This window comes from Saimiri boliviensis, chromosome 5 (genome assembly GCF_048565385.1).
Source record: "Saimiri boliviensis isolate mSaiBol1 chromosome 5, mSaiBol1.pri, whole genome shotgun sequence".
Taxonomy (NCBI): domain Eukaryota; kingdom Metazoa; phylum Chordata; class Mammalia; order Primates; family Cebidae; genus Saimiri; species Saimiri boliviensis.
In genome coordinates this window covers 79,454,610-79,481,916 of record NC_133453.1, presented here as the reverse complement: position 1 = coordinate 79,481,916, position 27,307 = coordinate 79,454,610, and the positions used below count along the sequence as shown (strand labels likewise).

General features: G+C 43.1%; 2 protein-coding genes and 1 long non-coding RNA gene across 11 annotated transcripts in view; 1 reads left to right on the top strand and 2 right to left on the bottom strand.

Annotated features, from left to right (window-relative positions):
* Positions 1–7,734, bottom strand: part of PLA2R1 (phospholipase A2 receptor 1) — a 127,645-nt gene extending 119,911 nt beyond the window's left edge. For 2 of the 3 annotated variants that reach the window (XM_003921943.4, XM_010329811.3), the window contains exon 1: positions 7,326–7,734. In XM_003921943.4, coding sequence (XP_003921992.3) covers positions 7,326–7,719 — 394 coding nt within the window. In that variant the 5' untranslated portion in view covers positions 7,720–7,734. Of the gene's footprint in view, positions 1–6,523; positions 6,606–7,325 lie in introns of those variants that run through there. The other variant, XM_074399623.1, reaches the window with a different exon arrangement.
* Positions 7,735–8,415: 681 nt separating this feature from the next.
* The window catches only part of LOC120364333 (uncharacterized), a 28,010-nt gene continuing 9,118 nt past the window's right edge, over positions 8,416–27,307 (top strand). For all 3 annotated transcript variants that reach the window (XR_005579612.2, XR_012517746.1, XR_012517745.1), the window contains exons 1-2: positions 8,416–8,751; positions 26,177–26,287. This is a non-coding gene — a long non-coding RNA (uncharacterized LOC120364333). The remainder of the gene's footprint in view (positions 8,752–26,176; positions 26,288–27,307) is intronic.
* Positions 24,942–27,307, bottom strand: part of ITGB6 (integrin subunit beta 6) — a 132,362-nt gene continuing 129,996 nt past the window's right edge. For all 5 annotated transcript variants that reach the window (XM_010329800.3, XM_010329794.3, XM_074399626.1 and 2 more), the window contains one exon: positions 24,942–27,065. In XM_010329800.3, coding sequence (XP_010328102.3) covers positions 26,967–27,065 — 99 coding nt within the window. In that variant the 3' untranslated portion in view covers positions 24,942–26,966. The remainder of the gene's footprint in view (positions 27,066–27,307) is intronic.

Below are 27,307 nucleotides of genomic sequence, written 5' to 3'. Positions count from 1 at the left end.
AGGGGATCATTTCTTCAGAAAATCTGATAAAAATAAGCAGATTGTTAGGTCAAAGAAGGAGAGATGCAGGGACAACTGAAAGATCTGTGTGGCTCCATCTTTCCTGTCATAGGCTTAGAATGTGCATTGTGTAGTATCAGTTACCGTGACAACCAACAATAGGAAAAGAGTTAGAGGCTTAATGAGAAAGAGTAAATAGGACCAGGAAGACTGGACATCTATGATGACTTACAAAGGCTTGCCAGGAAAGGAGGCAGGCAGAGAAGGTGGGATGAGAAAAGTTTGAAGGAGAGGAAATGCTAAGGGATGACAAACAGAAAAGGCAGAAATGGAGTCAAGATGGCTAGCATGATTCATGGCCAGGAAGGGCAGCTAAACCACTATCTGATCATGCTTTTACTGAAATTCCATGTTTGGATATTAGTGGAGTGGCTCATTGCCTAGACATCAGAATTGCGTAAAATAATACATAAATCAGTAGCTTTGCAGATTTCTGCTTTAGGAAAATATCTCTCCCATATATGGAAGGAGGGATTTGGAAAGGGAGGAGTTGCAGAGAGCAAGAGGCTGGCCTCCTGTTCTTCCTGCTGTGAAACTAAATTGCATGCTCCTGTCATGTAGCAGGATACAGAATGAATCATACCATGGGGTCACAAGGCTATTCAGGGATCTTTTGCGTTAGTGCTGAGTACTTGGTTCGAATCCCCATGCTATAAGCTCCTGTAGGCACAAGTTATTTAACTCTTCTTCATCTGTAAAAGAAGGGTATGTATTAATATTGACTGTCTGTTTTGGTGAGGAGACAATGTGTTGATGTAAGTAAAATAGCAAAGAGCAACCACTCCCCAACTGTTAGAAAATACTAGAAGCAGTAGAGGGGCATTTTTACCTTTGTATTAGAAATAGAAGCTATGGGGAAAATCTCAGGGCTACAGCTCCTCCCCACTGCTGCCTCCAGGTAGTGGCTCTTGTAGCCCTCTTTCAGAACCTCTTCCAGGTGGCACCTCCCACCTTTCCTCACCAGAGGCCCTCTGCCCTGAACCACTCTTTCCGCACATTCACCATGGCTTTGATACCAGCAGACTCCTCACTCTTCTCCACATCCCAAAACCGCTTCAGCTTCCACACAGATGACCCAACACTCTGGCTCCATGCTTTACCCACTGCAGGTTGTGGCCCATTATAGTCATGAAATCAACTGAACGTGTAATAACCAGCAAGACAAAACAAAACAGGATGGAACAGAGGGAAATGTAGCAGCATGTCGTATTAGGTGAGGGTATTTTTTAAATGAAACATTGTTTCAGTAATACATATGTAGACCTATATGCTGTGGGTTATGATGTAAAATATATTTCTTACTGTGGCTTGCTGACAAAAGAGTCCCAAACTCTTCTCCAACTCTAGCTTTGTTCTGGACACTGGGTTTCTTGACCTCCTCTGCTGAGAGGTCTCCACTTTGGTGACCACTCCTACAACCACATCTTGGATCTGGTCACTACTAAGAATGGGTTCATCTGCAAAACTTGGAATTTGCATTCTTTAATATCACTGACTCTCATATTCTGCAACTTTTCCTCATCTCCTAACTTTCACTAACTGTTTTCTTTTATTGTTGTTTTTAAAATATATACATTTCCTCTTTTTAAACCCTGTTTCTTGAATCCAAACTTTCTGCTCCTCAATTTTCCTATTGGGACTGACTTAGCTCACCTTTAACTATTCAGATGGTTTTTTTTTTTTTTTTTTTTTTTTTTTTTTTTTTTTTTTTTGCTGCCCTCCAGAATTACCCTCTTCAAGGTGACAGGAAACCCCCTCCAAGTCTCAAACTGAACATGGCACTTCTAAATTTAATCATGTGGTCCGGTTCCCCTTTGTGCAAACCCACAAGACCCTTCTCAGCAGTACCCTATTAACTCAACCAGACTGTTTCCAGAAGCAGGGTACTTCCAACCAAACTCTTCCTCATCTCTCTCATGCTTCCACATATAGACATGTCACTGCTTCTTGTTTTGCCTGGGACATTATTCTGGTGTTGTACTCCATCCACAGCCCCTGATGAAGCAGCATCCATCCCTGTGTGCACCTCCTGCCCCTACCATGGCCAAGTAGACAGGCGAAGGCCTTAGACTAGAGGGCAGAGCATAGGAATTGGCCAGCATGCTGTGAAGAGTGTAACCGGATCCGTCTCCTAGGAAATTAAGGGACTCTTCCCAGGAAGCTAAGGGAGCAACAGAGGGAAGTCCTGCTAGTCAAAGCCAAAGAAACCAGTCAACAGAAAGGACAACCAAACGGGAACCACCATAGAGCCAGAGAGAGAGAGAGAGAGAGAGAGAGAGAGAGAAAGAGAGAGAGAGAGAAAGTAACTGCTTCATGTCAGTGGCCAGTACCTGTTTCCCAGGAGGCCTGGCTGCCCAGAAGAACCTGTCCTGGGTCCCCCCTTGAGATTCTAAGATCATTACAACCAACTCCACATTTGCCTGAGTGACTTTCAGTGGGCCTCTTTCCTTGAATCCAAAAGAGCTCAGAAGGGAACTTTCAGCTCAACTGAACTTTTACTGTTGGCTGACATGTGATCCTGTGCCTTTGCACATAAAATATGTGTTCCCAGGAATGCTCAGTCTCCTTTTTCCTATATGGCAACTGCCTACTTAACCTTTAGGAAAACAAATGTCCTCTGATGAGCCTCTAGCTCCCTAGACCAGCGCCTCCTCTGCATGCCTTCAGCACTTTGCTCATCCCTGGTTATCATAAGACCTCTCTTGCTGCTTTGTAATTGTTTGTGTTTCTATGTCTATCCCTGGACTCTCAGCCTCTTGGGGCCAATGTCATTTCCCACTCATGTTTTTAGCTCCCCAGCCTGGAGGTGGGTAGCAGATTCTGTTGGTTCCCTCCTCACACCCCCTCACCAGGAGCTCACTCACCTGCAGACAGTCTCGGTGTACTCCCACGGACTTTCTCTGGCTTTCTGCCTGAGTGTTTCAGGGATACCAGGAGCAGAAGGGAGTGAATACCCCAGGAGTGACCCTCAGTCAATGAAAGGTGGGAGTTGGTAGATAAATACTTCAGCTTCCTGTCCCTTGGTGGGTTCACTGAGTTCTGTAGAGTTCCTCAGAGGGTCCTTTGCAAAACTGAGCCCCAGTGGCCTGTGGTGGCTTCTTCCCTGACTGATCTCATGTCCTCACTCCCTTACCATGCTTTCTAGAATCACCTCCTAAAAAAAACTACTTGCACCCTAATAAAAACATGTCTCAGGAATTGCTGTTAGATGAGCCCAACTAAAACAGGGAGATAAAGTGCACAGTGCCTGACAGATAATGAACAACTGAGACCATCAGCTACTACCCCTCTTTCCATTGGCATAGCATATGAAGACACACCCTGTACACCCCACCCTGTTTCACTTTCTTCTCCCCAGACAGGACCCAATGGCAAGCACACTCATTAGCACCCTCACCCTCACCTCCTTGGTCGCTGGTCATTTAGAAGCATCTACCCTGAGAGTTCCCAGACACTGACACAGACTTAGATAATCTCCACTTCTGCTCTGGAAAGTTGAGCACTGCAGAAGCAAACTCTCCTATGATATTAGCTGGGGACCATTTCATATTTATCATTTTTTCAACCCTCAACAAACTTCAAAACCCTTTTACTTGCCCCCGATCATTTCCTTTAGCAATGATTATTCGCTGCTATGAATGACTATGCCCACCTTTCACCAGGATGCTCCACCCCCTTCTTCTTTCTTCCCCCTGCCCTCTTTGTATCTGGAGTACTTGAGTGGGTAAAGTTAGCATGTCTTAGCACTTGCTAGAAGAAGGGCTCAGATTCTGATAAGGGAAAACAAACCACAATCAGGCTCCTTGGAGTATCCAACTAGAGCAGAGATCCCCAGCCTTTATGGCATCAGGGACTAGTTCTGTGGAAGACAATTTTTCCACGGACTGGTGGGGTGGTGGGGTGGGGGATGGTTTTGGGATGATTCAAGCACATTACATTTATTATGCTCTTTATTTCTATTATTATTACATTGTAATATGTAATGAAATAATTATACAGCTCACCATAATGTAGAATCAGTGGGAGTCCTGAGCTTCTTTTCCTGCAACTAAATGGTCCCATTTGGGGTGATGGGAGACAGTGACAGATCATCAGACATTAGACTCTCATAAGGAGTGCATAACCTAGATCCCTCACATGCACAGTTCACAATAGAGTTCATGCTCCTATGAGAATCAAATGCCGCCACAGATCTGACAGGAGGCAGAGCTCAGGCAGTAATGTGAGGGATAGGGAGCAGCTGTAAATACAGATGAAGCCTCTTTTGTTTGCTGCCTCTCACCTTCTGTTGTGTGGCCCAGTTCCTAACAGGCCATAAACTGGTAGGTGGCCCAGAGGTTAGGGATGCTTAAATTAGAGGTAGGAGATGAGCATCAGACCCACCAAGTACAGTGCTGGGCACAGGCTAGTAAACAATTGTTACAGGGATGTCAACTTGTCAAAATGGTCTGGATTGGCCAGAGGAAGAGGGGACAATGGTGAGAGGGCAGCAAAACAACAACACTTAGATAAGTACTATTACTAGCTCCATTTTACAGATGAGAAAACTGAGCTATTGACAAGTTAAGTAACTTGTCCTGGGTCACAGAGATGGTAAATGGTATAGTCAGGATTTGAACTCAGACAGTCTAGCTCTGAAGCCTGAAAATGTAACTACTGTATCATACTGTATCTACTGACTTTTGAATACAGAATTGTATTAGTCTGTTTATATGCTGCTGATAAAGACATATCCAAGACTGGGAAGACAAGGAGGTTTAATTGGACTTACAGTTCCACATGGCTGGGGAAGCCTCAGAATTATGGTGGGAGGCAAAAGGCACTTCTTACATGGCCACAGAGAGAGAAAGATGAGGAAGAAGAAAACGGGGAAACCCTTGATAAACCCATCAGATCTCATGCGACTCATTCACTATCATGAGAATAGCATGGGAAAGATCGGCTCCCATAATTCAATTACCTCTCCTGGGTCCCTCCCACAACACTTGGGAATTCTGGGAGATACAAGTCAAGTTAAGATTTGGGTGGGGGCACAGCCAAATCGTATCAAGAATTATTGATAAATCATTGGAAAATCAGCACAATACAATCCATCATCTGCTTCCCAAGACTGACATGCTTATAATACATATCAGACATAGAAATAATACATATCAAACAATTCAGATAAAAAATACTGTATGTATAATCTGCTGTGCATTATTATATAGCCATTATTAGTGGATAGGAAACGAAAATGAGTGTGCATTTTTCTCTCAGTTGTTCTGTGGATGTCAATCATGGCTAAAGTGAGTCCATGTGATACAGTGAACACAGTGGTAACCTGAGGCACCCCACAACATGGCTAACTACACGGCAGCCATACCTCAATCTGCACATCTTAAGAAAAACTTGATTTCAAACCTGTCCAGCCTATACTAGAAGTTCTACTGATGCAGGTGACTGGGGTCAGGGAGCCTGTATGAGGACTGGTACATAACCTCTGTTCTCCTTGGAAAATCAGCAGCAGCATTTTCATATGTGAAGAATCTCTGTGCCAACTATGTCAACCCTTTCAGATTTGCAAACTACATTTGGAAGGTACAAAAGCTAGCAGATGGCTCTAATTTCAGAGTACCCTTGACTGCTAAAAAGAAGGCACTGATGAGGATTTGTCTCAGGCCAGGATTGGGGCTGCTACCTATAGAAGGGATTAGCCCTTTACTGGGAGGATCACCAGCACAGACTCTCTGTGTGGCCCAGTCCAACTTCTGTCCTGTGAGCTATGCACTGTTCTACCACCTAGTGCCCAGGCAAGCCCCACATTTTAAAATGCAAAGGAATAACCACTGCATGGTAAACCTAGTGGGAAGGAACAAGACACACCACAGGATCAGATGTGCATCCACAGGAGCAATTTTCACTGAATTGGCCAAGAAGGTAAGAGCATCTCTGACTCTGGTCACCTTTGAATAAGAATGGTCTTGTTCTACCTGCCCCTGATTAAGCGTCCAGGGAGCTTAGGAAACACAGTCTCGAAAAGATTGCCTCAAAAATGTAGACATATTCTACTGAGGAGGAAAATGTCTCTCCAAACTTATCTCTAAAGGCAGAGAGGATGGAGGCTGTCTGGACGCTCCTTCTGGCATATTTAACTCCCTCCTGCCCCCTCCTACTTGCATATATGGACTTCTGCCCTTAGCCACAGGCTTCTCTGCCTGAAGTGCCTATTGTCAAATGCAGGCCATGCAGGCCAGAAATCTCTCCTCCCATCTCTTTACACATCCCTTTGAGTCTCATGTGTAGTAGGTGCTCAGTAAGTGTTTGCTGAATTGATCCGTGTGCACACGAGTGTGTTTGGGGAATAACATAATTCTCAGGGTTCCCCTGTATATATCAAACCCTATTTTCCACTGAGAAAGACTAAGGCACAAAAGCTCCGCATCACACAGCTCATGGAGCCACTGAGGCTCCTCTCCCTCACCTGGTCTGATGTTTCCAGGCGGGGCATGGTGGCTCATGACTGTAATCCCAGAAATTTGGGAGGCAGAGGTGGACGGATCACTTGAGCCTGGGAGTTCAACACCAGCCTGGGCAACATGGCGAAACCCTGTCTCCACCAAAAATACAAAAATTTAGCTAGGCATGGTGGTGCACACCTGTGGTCCCAGCTACTCCGGAGGCTGAGGTGGGAGGATCCCTTGAGCTCAGGAGGTGGAGGCTGCAGTGAGCCGATATCCCGCCATTGCACTTCAGCCTTGGCGACAGAGTAAGACCCTGTCTCTAACAAAACAAAACAAAAACCCACAAAGTTTTCTTCCGAAAGGGGTGGACTGGGGAGGCCTGGCTTGGGGTGACTCTGCAGGTATCAGCTTGCTTTGCAAGGGGACGAACTGAGCCATCTTTTTGCCATCATTTATCCGAGATGTGGTCGTCCCAAATAAGCAGCTCTCGGTAAGTTTCCATTCTGAAACTTCTCCGACCCTCCTATCCCGGGCTGACTCCGGGTGCCACAGCCTAGCGGAGTTGCTGGCGAGATCAAGCCCCGCCCCGGGTCCCCCCATCCCCGCAGAAGCCAGGAGGGTGCCGGGCCGCGGGAGTGGGGTGCTGGGCCCAGACAAGAGGCTGCAGGACACCACCCCCACCCCATACTAGGGACTGCCTACAGACGACCCCCACAAACGCGGCCGCCCTCGCCCGCCCGCTTGGCCCCTAGCTTCGCAGCTGCTTCTTCTCGCTCGACCACCCGGCCCTTCTCCCCAGTCCCCGGCCCTGAGGAGACTCACCGCGCCATTCCAGGAGCCGCTCAGGGGAGAGCCCCTCCGCCACGCCCTCGGCGCAGCCCCGCGGCGCCCTCAGCAACAGCAGCAGCAGCAGCAGCCACAGCAGCATCGCTAACCACTGGGCTCGCCGGGCGTCCCAGGTCCCGGGAGCCCAGAGCCGCGCCCCAAACACCCGGCCCTGCGGCGCCGAGGCGGACCCGCAGCCTCCCCCGAGCCCCATCCCTCCAGGGGCCCCGCCGCCCCCTGGCCCTGGAGACCCACTCCGCCACCCCTGCCGCCACAGTGAACCGACACTCGGGGCTCTGGGCTGGGACGCGGCGAAGTCGCGGAGGTTTTCCCCGCCCTGCCCTCTGCGGCTTGGGGAAGGCGGAGGAGGAGGGGTGGGCCATCTGCCCATCCCAGAAATTCCTGCGTGCGGGGTGAGGACTGGAGCAGGGAGGCTGCCCCGGACGCACTCCCCGCTCCCCCCGCGGCCCCCGCTCGCAGCCCCGCTCTCTCCTTTCTGGGGTAGGCCGGAGAGGAGCTGGGGGTGAGCGATTTGAGAATCTCCAGGACACGGAGCCTGACATCCGGGTTCGCAAACTACCCAGATTCTGGTAAACGCCGCGGGTTTGCAGCCGGCAGCTGCTCCGAGACCCAGGCGCTTTGGGAGCGCCCTGGACTCCTCTGAAATGTGGAGCACTGGAGACCCCTGAGGGCCCACGCCTTGGTCTCCACCTTCCTTGCCCTAGAGTAACCCAAAGATTCTCTGTTGTTCAGCTCCTTAGGTTTTGAGGTAACCTCCTGTTCCCATCGCCTTTGATCCCCCAAGCCCCGCAAAGTAGCCGGGGTCCCTGTTATCCCATTTTACAGCTGAGAAACCCTGCCCAGGAAGTCGAAGTGCTTTGCTTCTTAACCCAGCAGAAGTTACTCTCTAGTAAGTAGGACAGCCCGGGCTAGAATGTGATCCTTCTATCTGTCCTTCAAAAAACCAGCAGAATGCTGGAAGCGTTTAATATTCTGAGAACAGGTTCATATAAGACCTTTCCTCAGCGGGACCTTGAAACAGAAAACTGGACCCTGAGTCATTAAAACATAAGTGGGTGGGGGAGGGCAGAAAGCAGAGCCTGGAAGGAGACGCCCATCAGGGAACAGGATTGAAGGTCAGAGCCAAATGGGGAAGAAGGGGAAGTGGTTGCCTTGGCCACTGCCTTAACAAAAGGTGCTCAGTGCTGCAGGAACCTCAGAGAGCCTCAGAACTGTCTGTCCGAGGACAAAAGGGGAAAGCGTTTATCATGGACGTTTATCCTTCTCTGTTGCTAAGGGAGATCCTAGTGTTATTAACTCCTCTGCACTCTTCTACAGCAGTGGTGAGTTTCAGGCATGGTCCCACGCTTTGCCTCTGAGAAGCCCTGAGGCTGGAAGCTGCAGGTGCACAGCATGGCAAAAGGTGAGGCACTGTCAGGCTGTTTCTCAGCGGGGTGGGGACCAAAGAGACAGCTAGGGGAAACAGGCTGTAGAGGGGGCTGGAGTAAGAGGTGGGTTGAGAGGATGTGAGAGGTGTGTGTAGAGTCTATATGTCATTACATGTAGAAGTCAGCATTCCTGTTTGAAAACATGCAGAAAAGAGATGCTTTAACTCTGGTAGATTACACAGACTTCAGCCACAAACTATGTATCCAGCTCTCCTAAGGCCTCAGAACTACGCTGCTATGAGAATATCCCCATAGTATTATAATAGAAGACCTGGCCCTGCCTGAGCAGGCTGGCATTTGTTGCAGCAGCCAAGTGCAACGCACGTGGCACAATTAGGTCGTAAAATGGGACACTGATTCTTATCTCTGGTGAAGTCTAAGGTAGTGACAGTAAAGGTGAGCGAGACTAGGAGTTGGAGTGGTCATAGAGGTTTAAATGTGCTCAGATAAGGTAGTGGATATTGAGAGGAAGAGGCTGTTGTAGGATGGGAAAAAATTGTGGAAAAAAGTATTATACAAAGGTTAGAGTGAGAACTGCTTGTATAGGAGAGAGTGAGGCATGTCTGGCTGAAATAAAGGGCAGCCACTGGGGCACCCTGACAAATGAGGACAGTTGCTGGGACATTGGGCTACCTCCCACTGCCTGCTGACCAGGGTGAGTTGTTCACATACTATGGGCCTATTTTAGTCTCTGTAATGAGCGGGGAGAAACCTCCTTTGACCCGTAGCAGATACTATTCTGAAGTAGCAGAGCTGGGACTGTAAGTAGGATAAGAAGGGAGAAACAAACCTTATTTCGTCTTCAGAGCAATTAGTATAATGAAGAGAGGTGATGACAGTTTCCTGGCCTACCAACCCCATATTGCCTATTCCACCATTAGAACACTCAGAAAAGAGCTACTTTTTAAAAAAGAAATCTCTTCCTGAAACACTGCAGCTTTGAAATGGAAATCTGTGGTAAAGAGCTTTTCAGCCTTCAAGAAAACGACCACCAACCGTATTCTGGACTCATGTGTGTTTCAGGTTCATGAGGTAGTGTAGGGTAATGATTAAAAGAGGCAACTCTGCCACTTACCAGCACACCAATTAGTTTCCCCAGCCTCAGTTTCCTTTTATGTAAAATGGAGATAATAATGTTTGCTTCATTGTGTGGTTGCATTAAATGAGCTAATGTACGCAGAGTGCTTCACACAGAGTCTGACACACTGTAAAGTTCGCCTCTGGGACCTGTGGGTGTATCGGGAGAGAGCGAGGAGCAGAGAGCAAGAGCAAAGCTCAGAAGCCATGCTGGAGTGGTGTGCTATTGGTAATTATGGCTACAGACTGGGGAGCACAAAGAAGCACAAGCAGCTGGGGAGCACGGAGGGCAGAGTTTGGTGCCTGCTGGCCTTTGTACAGCTTCCCATTGCTTCCCTTCTCCTTTGGAGTTGGAATTCATTATTTATATCTCTCACCTAAATGTGAATTTCAGGAACTTAGTCATCTCTCAGTCTCTGTTGAATGAACAAAGGAATGAAGGAAGGAAGGAATGAGGTTGGGAATCTCACTGGACTCAGCTCCATGACCACAGATGGACAGGTGGTGGCAGGCAGAGAGGGCTCTGCGGCCAGACTGCCAGGTTCAGATCCTGGTTTTGTCACTCACTAGTTGTGTGACTTGGGCAAGTTGCTTGACCCTCATGTGCCTTCATTGCCTCATCTGCAAAATTGGAATAATAATGATAGTGCCAGCTGGGTGTGGTGGCTTACCCCTATAATCCTAGCACTTTGGGAGACTGAAGCAGGTGGATTACCTGAGGTCAGGAGTTTGAGACCAGCCTGGCCAACATGACAGAACCCCATCTCTACTAAAAATATAGTAATTAGCTGGGCATGGTGTGAGTGCCTATAATCCCAGCTACTCAGGAGGCAGAGGCAGAAGAATCACTTGAACACAGTAGGTGGCGGTTGCAGTGAGCCAAGATCACACTATTGCACTTTAGCCTGGGCAAAAAGAGTGAAACTCAGTCTCAAAATAATAATAATAATAATAATAATAATAATAATAATGCCTATCTTATTAGCTCATTGTAGACAATGAATTAGTTAATACTTGAGAGGTACTTAGAACAGAGACACATAGTAAATACTGAACAAAGGTGGCTTTTATTATTAGTTGTTTTTACTTAAAACAAGTAAAAATATCCTGCAGGCAAATAAAGAATGAGTATTGATTTTTCTTCTTGCCAGGTGGAGAGAAAAGCCATGTGACATTGTCCTCATTTTCCCCCAATAACAGCCATTTATTGAGAGGTTGTTATGTGCCAGCCTTTATGAGTATTATGCTCACAGTGCAGTGGTTAAAAGGTCATACTACCTAGTTTGGAATCTTCTCTGTGACCTATGCTAAGTCATGGCACTTTGCCCAGCCTGTTTCTTTTGTGTAAATTAAGTTAATAGAATATCCACTGCATAACATAACTCATGGACGGCACTCATAACCTGGCAAATAGTGAGAGCTCACGAAATGTTGCTACGATGGTTAGATAATACAACAGCAACACCTTGAAGTTTGTATTTTTAAAGTCATTAAATACTGATAAAGACACTGCAAGAGGTTAAGTGACACATTGTTAAATTCCTATCCTGAGCTATCCGTTAACTACATGTAATAAGCTGTTTCATTAAGAGGCAACTGTACTACAGATAAAAGAGAATATTGGTTTCTATAAGACAGAAGTTTTCCAACTTATTTAATATGTATATTTAACAGCTACCTTCCAGCTACTTGTTAAACCCTTCTGGATGTGTTCAAAATATTGTTTTATGTTGCGACTTAGCAGAACCATGATATTTTAACTAATAACACCCACTGTGGCTTAAGTACTAAGAGGTGAAAAGAAGTGAAAATTTACTGGGATAAGGGCCAATTTCAGTAGTGAATAAATGAACTAGCTGTTCACCTTAGTCTAAGCAGCAGTTTATACTAATTAAATTCAATTAATGGCTTTCCCAGTGTGTGGTTCTTAGCCAGAAAGAAAGTTTTACTTACTTTCCAGTTGATCTTCTGTCTTGATTGGACCTGCACAGGGTCTCTTTTACCCCTGTCAGTGAGCCAAGCCTAATTTCTGCATGCTCATGCCTTCCCTTCTGCTTCCTGTATATAACCTTGTTGAGGCTATGCAGAGGAAGCAGGCAAAGGGGCACACATTGTTAAAAGAAAGAGGTGAACCCTCTGGGGAGAACGTGCACCTGCAGTGTATGTTTCTGAAACCTACTCAGGCCCATTAGTGCTCAGCCCTCACTGTGGCCAGAGTCATCTGGGAGCTTTTAAAATCAGCCGTTACTCAGGCTCTCAGCCCTTCAGAGATTCTGATTCAGTTGGTCTGGGTTAGGACTAGGCAACAGTATTTTTTTGAAAAGCTCCCAAAGTGATTGATTCTAATGTGCAGCTAGAGTGGAGAAGGTCTGGGTCTGTGTTCAGAACCCATGCTGGGTTCAGAATAGAGAAGGGCAGGAGGTAATGCCTGGGACATGGAAGGAAAAAGAAATCAACAATAAACTGCTCAGTTGGGGCAGAGAAGACTGCTATTAGAATACAATTTCCAATTGGCTGTGCTGTGATTACAAAGAGAATGGGGAGCAAGGCACAGGAAGCCACAGCAGACGTCTAGCTGTTGTGGGAATATGTTGCTGTCTGGCTGTCGTGGGTGTATGTAGCTGCCTGACTCTAGGAACCCCAGTTTGGGAACCAAAGCTACAAAGTGTTTTCCCAGGCATTACATCTCTAGTTAGCATCCTTTGGACTCTATAGCCTTCCTAGAACTCAAGGGGGAGGTCTGGGGGTTAAATATTTAACATCTATTAATCATTTTCCAGGAATTTAAATATTCTATATCAGTTAAGATTCAGGAAAGGTATAAAAGCTTTTATAGTCACCAATGCTCCTTATAAATAAAAACAGCAAAATATAAGGTCTGGCATCTTTTGGGTTCATCCAAAATATCCACCAATAAATGAAAGCAGAGTCTGTGGATGTGTTCACATCTGGAAGGAAGAGGTAAGGGGAGGAAAAGGAGACAGAGAGCAGGTTGGAATAGGTGGAAGATAACTCCTTCTTCCATTATTTCTTAGCTATATTACCTGGGTAGAATTACATAATCTTGCTGTTTCTTCCTCTGTATGTAGGCCAATAAAAACCTGTCTTGCAGGGTCACTGTAAGTTGAGAAATAAAGTCAGCCAAATACCTGGCGTAAGCTGGTCCCCCAGAAGTACAGCCACAGCCATTCTGAGGGAAGGAGCCTGGTCCAAAAGGATCAGGGACAGTGAGCCTGCATGGTCATACTTATCCTGCTTGCTGGGAGGACTGGAGACTTTGTCAAGCTTTATTTCTAGGCACTTCAAAATGTAAAGCTCAGGGTAGCAGAGATAAGGGGCATGTGGCATGAGATGATCACAGGGCTGTGAAAAGAAACTTGCAGACAAAGGTCTTCACCTACCTTTCCTAGTAAAACTGGTTAAATATTAAAGTTCAGTGTGGCTTTTTGAGAGGAAGGTTTACAAAGCTAAGTGAATTGAGCACTAAGAAGTTGGCAAGCCTGTTTTACATTGCTTAGCTCTCTTAAGAATCATCTGAGTCATGCTATATAGCTTTTCTTTAGCTTAACATTTTTTTTTTTCTGGGTTAAAACAGAAATTACAGTGTTGCCATGTGTGGATTTTATAGAAGAGGAAGATGTGGATGGACAGGTGACCAGAATTCATGACTATAACTTAATTTTTTTCTTGCATTGTGTTTATCAATTAATATATACTTTTGTTCCTGCGTAATGGCTTTATTTACATTTGAAACTAGAAAAAAGCAATTTATTAGCATAGGGCCAGAAACCTTAGCTTTTGAAACTAGAATCGATAGATTACCTACAAATTTTAATATATTCCTAGAAAGTCCAGTGAATTATAAAATTATATAAGCCCCTTTTTATAGCTTTAATGGGGTATAAGTGACAAATAATAGACTTAACACATTTAAAGTATATAGTCTGAGAGTTTTTGACATACTTTTACACTCATGAAGGCATTACCATAATCAAGGTAGTGGCCATACCTACCATTCCTGCAGGCTTTCTGTGTTCTCGGGTAAGTCCTCTGTTGCACCCCTTCCCACCCCAGCTCCCAGTCAATAATTGAGCTGCTTTCTGTCACTATATATTTGTTTGCAATTTCCAGAATTTTATATAAGTGAAATCATACAGTGCACACTCTTTTTTTTTTGTCTGACTTCTTTTACTCAGCATATTTTGAGATACATCCATGTTACACTCAGCAATAGTTCATTCTTTTTTATTGCTGAGTTGTAGTTTATGGTATGAATGTACCGCAATTTGTTTACCCATTATGTGTTGATGGATATTTGGGTTGTTTCCAGTTTAAGCCTATTACACATACAGCTGCTGTGAACATTCATGTATAAATCCTTTCATGGACATACCATTTTATTTTTCTGTGTAAATACCTAGGAGTGGAATAAGTGGATCATACAAAAGTTGTACTTTAACTTTTTAAGAAACTGCCAAGTTGTTTTCCAAAGATGTTGTACCATTTTACATTCTCATCAGTATTGTGTAAGTTCTAGTTCCTCCACATCCTTGCTGTTATGGGTTGAACTGTGTCCCCTCAAAAGATGCTGAAGTACTAACCCTGTAAATGTGACCTTATTTATAAATAGGGTCTTTGCAGATGATCAAGTTAAGATGAGGTCATTAGGATGAGCCATAATCCAATATGCCTGGTGTCCTTATAAAATGAGGAAATTTGGATGTAGGGACAGACATACATCTGAAGAGAACACCATGTGAATATGAAGGCAGAGATTGAGGTGATGCATCTCTAAGCCTAGGAGAGCCAAAGATTGACAGTAGACCACCAGAAGCTAGGAGACAGGCATGGAACAGATTCTCCCTCATGGTTCTCAGAAGGAATCTACTCTGTCAACATCTTGATCTTAAATGTGTGACATCCAGTACTGTGGGACAATACATTTATGTTGTTCAAGCTGCCTAGTTTGTGGAAATTTGTTAGGGGTGCTCTAAAATATGAATATACTCACCAACATTTGGAATGGTTGACCTTTTATATTTTAACCATTCCAACAGGAGGATAGTGGCACTTCATTGTGGTTTAATTTTCCATTTATCTAGTAACTAATGATTTTGAAAATCGTTTCATGTGCTTATTTGATATCTGCATGTCAAATAATGGTGGAATATTGTTCAAATTCTTTTTCTGTTCTATCTCCATTGTGTCATTTTCTTCTTTATTGAGTTTTGGGAAATTTTTATATATTCTAGATACAAGTTTCTTATCAGGTATATAATTTGTTAACATTTGCTTCCAGTCTGTGGCTCATATTTTTGTTGTCTTAATATTGTGAGGTTTTGTTTTGAGACAGAGTCATGTTTTATCACTCAGGCTGGAATGCAGTGGCACAATCTTGGCTTGCTGTAACCTCTGCCTCCTGGGTTCAAGCGATTCTCCTGCCTCAGCCACCCCAATAGCTGGGACTACAGGTGTGCACCACCACACCTGAGTATTTTTGTATTTTTAGTAGAGACAGGGTTTTGCCATGTTGACCAGTCTGGTCTCAAACTTTTGGCCTCAGGTGATCTGCCCACCTCGGCCCCAAAGTGCTGGGATTACAGGCGTGAGCCACTGTGCCCAGCAATATTTGTTTTTTGAAGAATGTGAGTTTTAGATTTTGGTGGCTCACCATATCAATTTGTTCCTTTATGGATCCTTGAATCTAAGGAATCTTTGACTAACCCAAGGTCACAAAGATATTCTGGTTTCTTCTAATGCTGTGATTTTTTTTTTTTTTTTTTTTTTTAGACAGAGTCTCACTCTGTCACCCAGGCTGGAGTGCAATGGAATGATCTCTGCTCACTGCAACCTCCACCTCCCAGGTTCAAGCTACTCTCCTGCCTCAGCCTCCTGAGTAGCTGGGATTACAGGCACTTGCCACCACGCCCAGCTAATTTTTGTATTTTTAGTAGAGACGGGGTTTCAACATTTTGGCCAGGCTGGTCTCGAACTCCTGACCTTGTGATCCACCTGCCTCGGCCTCCCAAAGTGCTGGGATTACAGGCGTGAGCCACCCCGCTTAGCTTTTTTTTTTTTTTTTTTTTTTTTAACATCAAAGCAGCATCATTGTCTGGGGTAAATACCTGAGATTTGTTGTCTCACGGCCCCAGAAAACTATGATACAGACACACAAAGGGTGAAGTTTAACAGTGAGAAAAGGGTCTCAAGGGGTTTTCTGGTCCATGGCAAAATGCAAGGGGTTTTATAGATGAGCTTGAGGAGGCGGTGTCTGACTTACATAGCACATAAAAGATTGGTTGGATCACGTGTGCCAGTTGCATAAGGTGGGAAAATCTGGTCAGGGCTAGGTGTGCCATTTGCATTGAGTGTAAAAATCTGGCCACCCCCACCCTAATTTTTTATTATGCAGTTGGGTTTTCTGCCTGGCTGGCGCCATGTTGCCTGCTTCTTTACTGTACACATGGTGACAAAGAAAAGGGAAGACTAGCCTCCATGTTGAACGTATCTGGCCCCCAGGTAGCTCTTTTCCATTGGCACAGCTGCCGTCATTCATCTGTGCAATTTCCCAGCTTGCTTATCTATGTGTGCAGCTCGATTTTTCAGGCTGCTCTTTTTTTGAAAAAAATAATATTGAGGCTGCTTTTTTTGTTAATAGGGAAATACTGCTGAGGACTCTGTTGCCCGTACTATATGCCTAAATAATTTCTTTCTAGATCCCGTATCATATTGACCCCTCACAAGTGGTAACCCTAACTGCTTTTAGGGGGTGTTGGATGATGACTCTTTCTAGCTACTTCCTGCTGAAAAGGGTCATCATGAAGGGAACAGCAGTTAAGGCTCTTTCTGGGGTCAATCTAAGGATCCTCAGAAGAATGGTGTGTCCATGGGTGGTTCCATCATAGTACTGTTTGGAGTTCAATAGGTTGTAAGTTAGAAGAGAAAAATTTTACAAGAAGGTTTAGGATATAGGGTTTGAATATGAGCATTAAGATTACTACTATTTGCCTGGGTGCGGTGGTTCATGCCTGTAATCCCAGCACTTTGGGAGACCGAGATGGGTGGATCATCTGAGGTCAGGAGTTTGAGACCAGCCTGGCTAATGTGGGGAAACCCTGTCTCTACCGAAAATACAAAAATCAGCCAGGTGTGGTGACAGGCGCCTGTAATTCCAGCTACTCAGGATGCTGAGGCAGGAGAATCACTTGAACCCCTGAGGCAGAGGTTGCAGTGAGGTGAGATCATGCCACTGCATGACAGAGTAAGACTTTGTCTCAAACAAACAAACAAACAAAAATTACCACTATTAGTGCAGGTACTATAGGCCATAACCATGACAGTAAAGTTTTTGAGATACCTATTAGTCATTTTGGTGGGATGTAATACTGGTTTGACTGCACCAGATGTCACTGTGCTTTACCAGAAGCATTAATATAGAAGCAACATTTTTCCTTTCAGGAAAAGTGGCATTGGATTGGGTGGCCAGAGTAATTTTAGTGTTAATTTCAGTTAAATCTTTCCTGTAATTATTAATCCTGTTATTAAAGATGATAACTAGGCAGACTATTACAGCAATTAGAATTTTCCATCCAGAATTCCACATTGCAGGTGCCACAGTGTGTAGTCCTTATACAAATAGTAGAGTGAGTATAGCAATCCTACAAGTGGGGTGTAATAAATAATTTCCATCTAAATTTTACTCAACAAGATACAGAATTTCCCTTTATGGGTCAAAAAGGAGTTATAATATCTGATAGTAAATCTTGAGAGAAAAAGTAGAAATGACTAAAAATAGAGAAGGTAGGAGTGGGACAGAGTAGGATAAGTAACCCTGACTTATCCACTTATCTTTTATGATTTTAGCTTAAGATCTCCCATTTCTTTACATTGACATCCAGGACATCCATCTGGACTGTCTGGGGCTGCTCCTTCAGCTTTCCAGGCTTTGACTCAAGCATAATTTATCCGGGAGTCCATACCTGTAACTTTTACTGTTGAGGAGGTTGAAAAAAGAGCACCAATGTTTTTAAGCTTCTACTTTGTAGATCTTTTATATCTTTTGTTATTTTTATTCCAAAGTATTTCATGTTTTTGGTGCTCTTATAAGTAGCATTATTTTTTAAGCTTTCCAATTGTTTGCTGTGAATATATAGAAATACAATTGACTTTAGTAGATTAATTTTGTATCCTGAAATCTTGCTATCCTCATGTATTAGTTATAGTAGTTTTTGTAGATTCTGCTGGAGTTTCTGCATAGATGATCACGTCATCCATGAATAAAGATAGCTTTATGTCTTCCTTTTTAATCTAGTTGTGCTTTGTTTTATTTATTGCCCGATTGTACCAGCTAGAACCTCCAGTACTAGCTAGGATAGTTAGTAGGTTAACTCCAACGTTTTGTAGATGTCCTTTATCAGTATAAGGAGGGTCCTTGAGAGATTTTATCAGGAATGGATGTTCGATTTTGTCTGATGCTGCTTCTGCATGTATGAGATGATCATATGATTTTTCTTTTTAGTTTGTTAATATAGAAAATTATTTTATTGATTTTGTAAGCAAATCCTGCATTTATGGAATAAACTACATTTAGTTCCGGATCTGCTTTTACCTTTCCTTTTCTAAGCTCCATGAAGACTTTTGCTTTCTGCTGACACTGTCTTTCTTCAGACCATATAGTAGAAAATATCATCAATTCTCTTGGGGCTTTCTTGTGGAAATCACACCTCAACCCCCTTCTTGTTGCCTTAATTTTATTTGTGGATTTCCAAATCTCCCTAAATCACTTATTCAAAGGTAGTCTCTTGGGTTGTTTCTAAAAATGGTTAATGACCTCCATTTGGACTGACTTTTCACTGAGTAATTTTGCTTTCAGAGTAATTTAATTTCCACATCAGGGTGGCACACTTCTACTTTATGGACTGAATAAAGGCATGCCATGCTTACACTAAATCACAGGTGGCGTGGTGGTACTTTCTAAAACATTCCACTTCCTTAGTGTGATGAAATACTATGCCTTCTGGAATTTTTCCTAGTCCTTTGTCCTTAATTGTATTCCCAGAGGGGGTTGTGTGACTCACCTGTTTGAGCTACAGAAAATCTGTGCATCTCTTTTTAGTAAATTTCTGTTTTGACTTGTGCATTCCAGTCAGGTAAATTCTTGTTTGTTAGTAAGAGCTGTTATTTTCAGAAAGGCTAAACCCAAATCTGAACTGGTCCTGGCTTGTTCGAGTTTCTTAAAAAATGAAATCTAGAATCTATCACTTGCAATTGTTATTTATCATAATGGTCGTGGCTTTGTTGTTTCCATCAGTACTCTTATTTTGCCTGTAGGTCCTCATGACCTACATCATTCCTCCACTCCTTCCTTCTTATTTTCCCATCGCCATCCTACTTCCTAGAAAAACCTGTGATTTGTTTGGTGGATTGTTCCTCTGGGAGGACTGGCTAGGGAAAGGACTGAGTAAGATACATGATTATAATTACTCTTAGAACTGAGCAATGACCTCTAAGGGTCTACAGATGTTAATTTGAGAAATGTTACTTTAAATTGGTTTTCCTTTGTCTACCTTCATATCAAATATATCTGTCCTTTGAGTCCCAAACCTTTTCCAAGTGTTAGTGCCCAGTGGGGATGAACAGTCTTTTTAACATTAACACCTGAATTTTATGTTCCTTACTACAGTCCCTAGAAGATTTGAGGTGCCTCTTCCAGTGCTCACACTCACCTCTAGTATCTGGGGATGTTCCTTTAGGCACCTACTTCTTTAGTGGCCTCCACAGCTTTATGCCCACGTCCGGAACACTGTCCGCCTTCCACTGCATGTGCTGAGTGTCTGCCTCTAGGCCTCGCCCAAGGTTCCAGTGGTCCACTGTGTTCCCTGTGCCTTCCTGTCTCTAGGTTTCTGCTCATTCTGCAGCATTGACAGGTCCCTGCTCTACTGAAGCCACTCACCTCCAGTCCACAGTATGATGCTCTGCCTTCTGAACTGACAGACCCATCTTTTTTTTTAGCCATTAGGAAGCAGGTCTTCTGTGCTCTACTTGTCTCAAAAGGGCCCCACATTAGAATTGCTCAGGCCCCAATAGTTCAGTAGGTTAGGTTGGATTTTAGTTTATATATTGTTCTTTTCAAATCTAGTTTAAGGAACTGCCACCATATTTACCCAGAACCAGCACTCTCCTCTTACAATATAATCCTTGTTCTGAGTTATCTAACTCTGAGGTCCCCAACATTTTTGGCACCAGAGACCAGTTTCATAAAAGACAGTTTTTCCACAGACTGGCCAAGGGGATGGTTTCAGGATGATTCAAGTGCATTATATTTATTGTGTACTTTATTTCTATTATTATTACATTGTAATACATAATGAAATAATTATATAGCTCACCCTACTGTCAAATCAGTGGGATACCTGAGCTTGTTTTCCTGCAACTAGTCGGTACCATCTGGCAGTGATGAGAGACAGTGACAGACCATCAGGCACTAGATTCTCATAAGGAGCATGCAACCCAGATCCCTTGCATATGCAGTTCACAATAGGGTTTGTACTCCTATGAGAATCTGATGCTGCCATTGATCTTACAGGAGGTGGAGCTCAGGCAGTAATGTGAGCAATGGGGAGTGGCTGTAAATACAGATGAAGCTTCTTTAGCTTCCCTGCCACTCATCTCTTAATTTACTTAACATCTCTGTGCCTCAGTTTCCTCACTTGTAAAATAGGAGATAAAAGTAATACTGCCCCCCCCCATAGGGTCCTTGTGAGCTCTGAATGAGTTAACATGTATAATGTACTTAGAACAGTAGGTGTTACATTAAGTTAAATTAGGTTTAGCTTAAATCTGCCTCTTTGTGAATTTGGCCTAAAGGTTTCTCCTTATTTAATGATGTAACCTAAATGGGTGTGGAATAGGCTATAACCTACTCTTGTAATGAGTAGCCCAGTCTCAGTCCACCACAGAAGCCATACTTTAACCACTCACAGGTAGCCAACTGTTCAAATTGTGTTCAAATAGGGCAAATGCAGAGCTGTAACCAATCTGGCCATTTCTGCATGCTGCTTCTGTTTTCTGTACCTCACTTTCTTTTTCTTGTCCGTAAATCCTCTCTGACCACGCAGCACTGCCAGAGTCACTCTGAACCTACTCTGGCTGAGGAACTGCCTGATTTGTGAATTGCTCAATTAAACTCTGATAAACTTAATTCATCTAATGTTTTTCTTTTAATCCCAGTTTTTATTAATAATGCAAGTAAGGGCAAGGGGCGGTGGCTCAAGCCTGTAATCCCAGCACTTTGGGAGGCCAAGGCAGGTGGATCACAAGGTCAAGAGATCGAGACCATCCTGGTCAACATGGTGAAACCCCATCTCTACTAAAAACACAAAAAATTAGCTGGGCATGGTGGCCCGTGCCCGTAATCCCAGCTACTCAGGAGGCTGAGGCAGGAGAATTGCTTGAACCCAGGAGGTGGAGGTTGCAGTGAGCCGAGATTGCACCATTGCACTCCAGCCTGGGTAACAAGAGCGAAACTCCGTCTCAAAAAAAAAAAAAAAAAAAAATGCAAGTAAGATACAATTATCAAAAGAAGAAAGAAATATATATGTATGTGTTCATGCACACACATATATACACATTTATATTACATATAGCAGAATCAATTCGTTGAAAAACATAAACGTAGTGACTTTTCATTGAGTCAGTTATTGACAAACAACAGAATTACTTGATATGAGAGCTTTGGATATTGACCTGGAACAGTGATTGGTATGCAAGACCATAAATGTAAATACATTTTAGGTAGAAAAAGTAAATGCTATTTAAGCAGTAAGTTCCTTCATAAAATACATACCTGGAAATCGCAAAGGTCAGTTTAAAATTTCAAGCTGAACTAGATCCTCTGTGGGATTTGTAAAGTCTTGCCATGTCAATGACACCAAAGAGTCGGGGGTAGGTTAGTGGCAGTCAAATCTGTGCCTTTGACTGCTTGGCCTTGACGGCTAGGCCTCTCCCAGGGCCTTGCTCCAGGAGAGTTCATGGGATGCAAAACTCCTGGGGTGCCATGCTGCTCCCTTGCTGGTTGTGCAACCAAATGAGAAAGAAGATCAAGTTTTCCACCCTTTGCCCAGTCTAGAGTGATTCACTTTTGGATGTTTCCAAAGCACAGAGGGGCAATATTTAGGCCCCTGCAGTCCATATCCCAAAGGAATTCATGCTAACTTTCTTCCTTATGCAGGTCTCTGCTCACAAATTACAACTCTTGGCAGTATGTGGTGGCTCACGCCTGTAATCTCAGCACTTTAGGGAGGCAGAAGCAGGAGGATCACCTGAGGTCAGGAGTTTGAGACCAGCCTAGCCATTATGGCGAACCCCCTCTCTACTAAAAGTACAAAAATTAGCTCGGCATAGTGGCACATGCCTGTAGTCTCAACTACTTGGAAGGCTGAGGCAGGAGAATTGGTTGAACCCTGGAGGCGGAAATTGCAGTGAGTCAAGATTATGCTACTGCACTCCAGTCTGGGTGACATTGAGACTCCGTCTCAAAAAAAAAAAAAAAAAAAATTAAGGAAATTACAGTTCTTTCTAAAGGCACACCCTCACAGGGTATTGTGTGGCTTTTTGTCTTGCTTTGTTTTCTGCATAGCTCTTAGGACTGCTAGACAGGCTTAGTCCAGGCTCCTTATATAATAAGAACTAAGCAAGGTTATGTGCTAATCTTTTATTGGGAGGTTCTATCCCAGTGAAAAAGGGTAGGGAGGCAACTAATGAGGGAATGCAGATACAAGATGAAGCATTTGGAAGCTGGCCACTGCTTCCCCAGAAGACATTGATGGTGGCTCAGCTCCTGTTCATGTGATGGTTCCTTCCCATCTCTGTCTCTTCTGGATCTACGTTCATTCTTCAGAGTGTTAACTCCCCTGAACCTCCCTGTCATGTTACGTGGTACCTTGGGGCAGTAACCAGGGAAGCTACTTTGGACTTGGGTACAGGAATTGCAGCAGCTCCTCAACCTGGGAGGAGTTAGGAAGAAGCTGGGGTTTTACCACCAAGGGGACTGCACAGATTCGAGCTGCGGTAACTCCCAGCATAGGCCTGGGAGGCAGGTGGAGCCAAGAGTATCTGGGATCTGCACAAACTGGGTCCAGAACCCTGATCATGTACATTTACTTGTTTATCATTTTCTCTCTCATTTGGAAGCATAGAGATTACTTGTTTTGTTCATTGTTCACCATATCCATAATCATAAGAACAGTGGCATATACCAGGCATTAAAAAAATATTTGTTGAATAAATTTATTGAGTGGCTAATGTGTTAGGAATTGTTACAGCTGCTAGAAGACACAAGCATTCCACCTCCCAGTTGGAAAAATTAAGAAGAAAAATGACTTTCTTGGTGCTGCTCAAAATAGGAGCAGTTTCTCGATTGTCAGACGTTTGGCCTTTAGTTTATGAGAGAGTGTGCTTCAGAATATAAGTAACTCTTGATTTGACTTTGCCTGTCCTTTTGTAAGAAATGAACCTAAGAGAAGGATTAACCTGACTCCTTTTGTCGGCATTTAGTCTCTCTGTGTTAATTTTCCTGATTTAGAAGGTAAGCACGGCATCATGACACCTAACAAATGGATGGGCAGAATAGACTCCCTGACCATGTGACTGTGCTCAGGCTGCTGTAGCAGAGCACCACAGGCTGGGGGCCTTAACGACAGGAATTTATTTTTTCCTCAGTTCTGGGGGCCAGAAGTCCAGAGTCAAGGTGGGAACTGGGTTGGTTTCTTATGAGACCTCTCTCCGTGGCTTGTAGTTGGCCACCCTGTCCCTGTATCTTCGCATGGTTTTCCTTATGCCTGTGTCCTAATCTCCTCTTCTGATAAGGATACCAGTCATACTGGACCAGGGCCCAACTCTGTCACCTTGTTTTAATTTAATTATCTCTTTTTTTCCGAGACAGAGTCTCACTCTGTCACTCAGGCTGGAGTGTCCTTATAAGAAGAGGAGATTGGCCAGGCCTTGTGGCTCATACCTGTAATCCCAGCACTTTGGGAGGCCGAGGCAGGCAGCTCACTGCAACCTCCATCTCCCAGCTTCAAGCAATTCTCCTGCCTCAGCCTCATGAGTAGCTGGGACTACTGGTACCCACCAGCACACCTGGCTAATTTTTGTATTTTTAGTAGAAACGAGGTTTCACTGTGTTGGGCAGGCTGGTCTCCTTAAGGATCCTTAGTTTCCTTGTGAGAATCAAGAGAGATGAAAGTGCTTTGTAACGGAGTAATAATCATAAGAAACTCCTGACCTCGTGATCCTCCCAGCGTGCTGGGATTACAGGCGTGAGCCACCACACCTGGCCAGTCTCCTCTTCTTATAAGGCCACCAGTCATATGGGACCAGAGCTCAATTCTGTCACATAGTTTTAATTTAATTATCTCTCTCTCTCTCTTTTTTTTTTTTTTTTTTTTTTTTTTTTTGAGATGGAGTCTTGCTCTGTCACCTTGGCTGCAGTGTAATGGCGTGGTCCCGACTCACTGCAACCTCTGCCTCCCAGGTTCACGAAATTCTCCTACCTCAGCCTCCTGAGTAGCTAGGACTACAGGTGACCACCACCACACATGGCTAATTTTTGTATTTTTAGTAGAGATGGGGTTTCACTACATTGGCCAGGCTGGACTTGAACTCCTGACCTCATGATCTGCCCGCCTTGGCCTCCCAAAGTGCTGAGATTACAGGTGTGAGCCACTGTGTCCGGCCTTTAATGATCTCTTTAAAGGTGCTATTTCTAAGCACACAGTTGCAGTCTCAGATACTGGGGGTTAAGACTTCAATACATGAATTTTGGTAGGACAGGGGCTATTGGGGGTGGAAGGTAATATATTTCAGTTCATAACACTAACTCTAAAGTACTTGACTTTACAAAATATGAGGGTGATGTCCAGGCCTGCTCCCTGCTGTCTCTTGCCTTCTGTGGCTGCCTCCTTCTGCTCTTCTCCTTGACCCCAGACTAAGACCAGCAAGGCAGTCAGAGCAGGTCACAGAGGAATCCAGAAATTCAAGAAGAGGGTTTTGTACCAAGCAAATAAAAGAAAATGTCATCCATCTAAGGTTCATTGTTTAAATTACCATGTTTATTTACATCAACACAAAATACAATAATAAACACATCAAAACCATTTTATCTTCATGTAACATAACTCTTCAGTGAACAGAAATACTACTGTTAATGTTTTGGCCTTTCCAAGATCCCGCCTGGGGTCAAAACAGTACTCAGAGAAAGAGCAGATTCGACTCTACTCTAACACACGCACAAAGGTAACTTCTATTTTCTAAAATCCCGTTCCAGTAATAACACAAAAATACAACTGTAAGTCCACATAGAGGAGAGGACTGCTGTTGTGTCATCTGCATTGCAACCTGTATGTTGCGGCAGATTTCTCCCGGGTTCTGTGCTCCAGTCAGAAAATAGAGGAGGTATATCAGTCCTTTACGTTTTCAAGGTGACTGTTCAGTAATTCTTTCATTTAGCCAGGTGCTCTGTAAAAGTCTGATTTACTTGAGTTATTCGGAAACCAGCAGAAAAAGAGTCTCCAAATGATCAAATGTATACAGATCTATCTTGTAGAACTGAAGAAACTTACAGATTTTGCTGTGACAGTTCAATGGACAACCACAAAGCCTCTACTACATCACGAGCTAGTCACCTAGTAAAAGGCTTCACATTACAATTAATCAAAGGTAATAATCATTGCACAAAGTACAATACCTCATCTGTATTCCAGTAGTTAAAATGTTATTTGTTTAGTCTCAGTACATTTTCAAAGAAATGACTATTATCGCTTAACTAACACAATCTTTCTATTATTTCACTGACGAAAGAGACAGTTTCCTGCAGTGGAAAGAGGAGATAACTTGGAGTTAGAAGATTCTGAACCCAGCTCTGCTCACTCTGAGCCTTAGTTTCCTTATGAGGATCAAGTGAGATGAAAGTGCTTTGTAAAGAAGTAATAACCATAAGAAATAATATTCTAGAGTCCATCTCTTCCATCAGCTGATGGATCCCTAATTTGCACATGTATTTTGCAAGTGAAATCTTACCTCTTAAAGTAAATATATGATGCATATTCACCACATGCAGCTAAAATGTACAAGTTGGGTTACATAGATGGGAAAAGAATACGTATTAAAAAGCCGTTAAGACTTGTATTCTCTTGATATGCTTGACTTTAGCCATTAAAAATTTTATTCTGTTTAACACATGTTTCATTTATATTATTGGAGCTCTGTTTGAATAAACTAACCATTTAGGTAATTAAAAAAAGAACCTTTGTTTGACAATTACAGGGTTTAAAACACTGTGCAACTGAGTGAAATGGACTGAGAAATATAAGAGAAGTAACAGTTTGAAAACTCAGGGTCAAAAAGAAAACTGAGTGTAGAAGATCATTTTTTCAGGTAATTTAAAAATAAACTAACTGATGGAGTTGTTATCTTTTTATTTTTATAAGTGACTTCTTAATTTATAAATTACTTCTTCCTCATTTGTAAAACAAAATTTGTACTTAACATTTAAGTGTGTATAAATTCACAAAAATTATTAACACCTAATGTTCAGCCTTATACTTGGGATATCTTCAGAAGAATTGCATCCTCTTAGCTGAAGTAAACCAGAATCTCATTTCTCATAGATTAAGAGAGGGTATACTTCCTACAAGTTTAGAATTAATTGGCAAGTATAGATACACAATCTGAGTATATGGGCTTTGTGACTTTGCTGAGACAAAGAACTCAGGTAGCTGCATTCCTGAAACAAATGAGATTCTAATTTCAAACATTTTTCAAATGCAAATGAGGCCCCCATGAATCATTTTGATGATTTTTTGAGGCATTAATGCAACAGAGTTAGTATTCCTCAAATGATCCCCAAAGTCACCTCTTTGCTAAGGATATTTCTCTTCTTGATTATTTTGAACCTGCCAACAGTCTCTCACCTTCATGTAGAGAATAACTTATCTCCAAATGTCCTATTACTATCTTAAACCAACCTCATTTTGAAGCAACAAAGAAAGAAAAATTAAATAGCGCATTAACATTTCATATCAGTGAACAGAAGTTTTTCATGCACAAAGTGGTTCTATCCGTCTGTGGAAAGGTCCACCTTTTGTTTTTCCCTGTGTTTATAGGTTACATTTTTAAAAGTACTGGTGGAGCCTCTGTAGAGTGGATTGGTTCCCTAAAAAAAAAAGAAAAGAAAAAGAAAAAGATTCAAGTGAAAGTATGTGCATTTTCTTACTATACTGTTTTAATATATAATGCAAATTGGAAAAGGAGAGTCAAGCTCAATCTTGGAAACCATTGGAACAATTTTGATTCATTTGGTATTTTATACTTTTAGTGTTTTACAATTTCTATATTTTCATTTTGTTAAATATACAAAACAAGTCCCATATGTATATTCTAAAAAATCTTACCCCT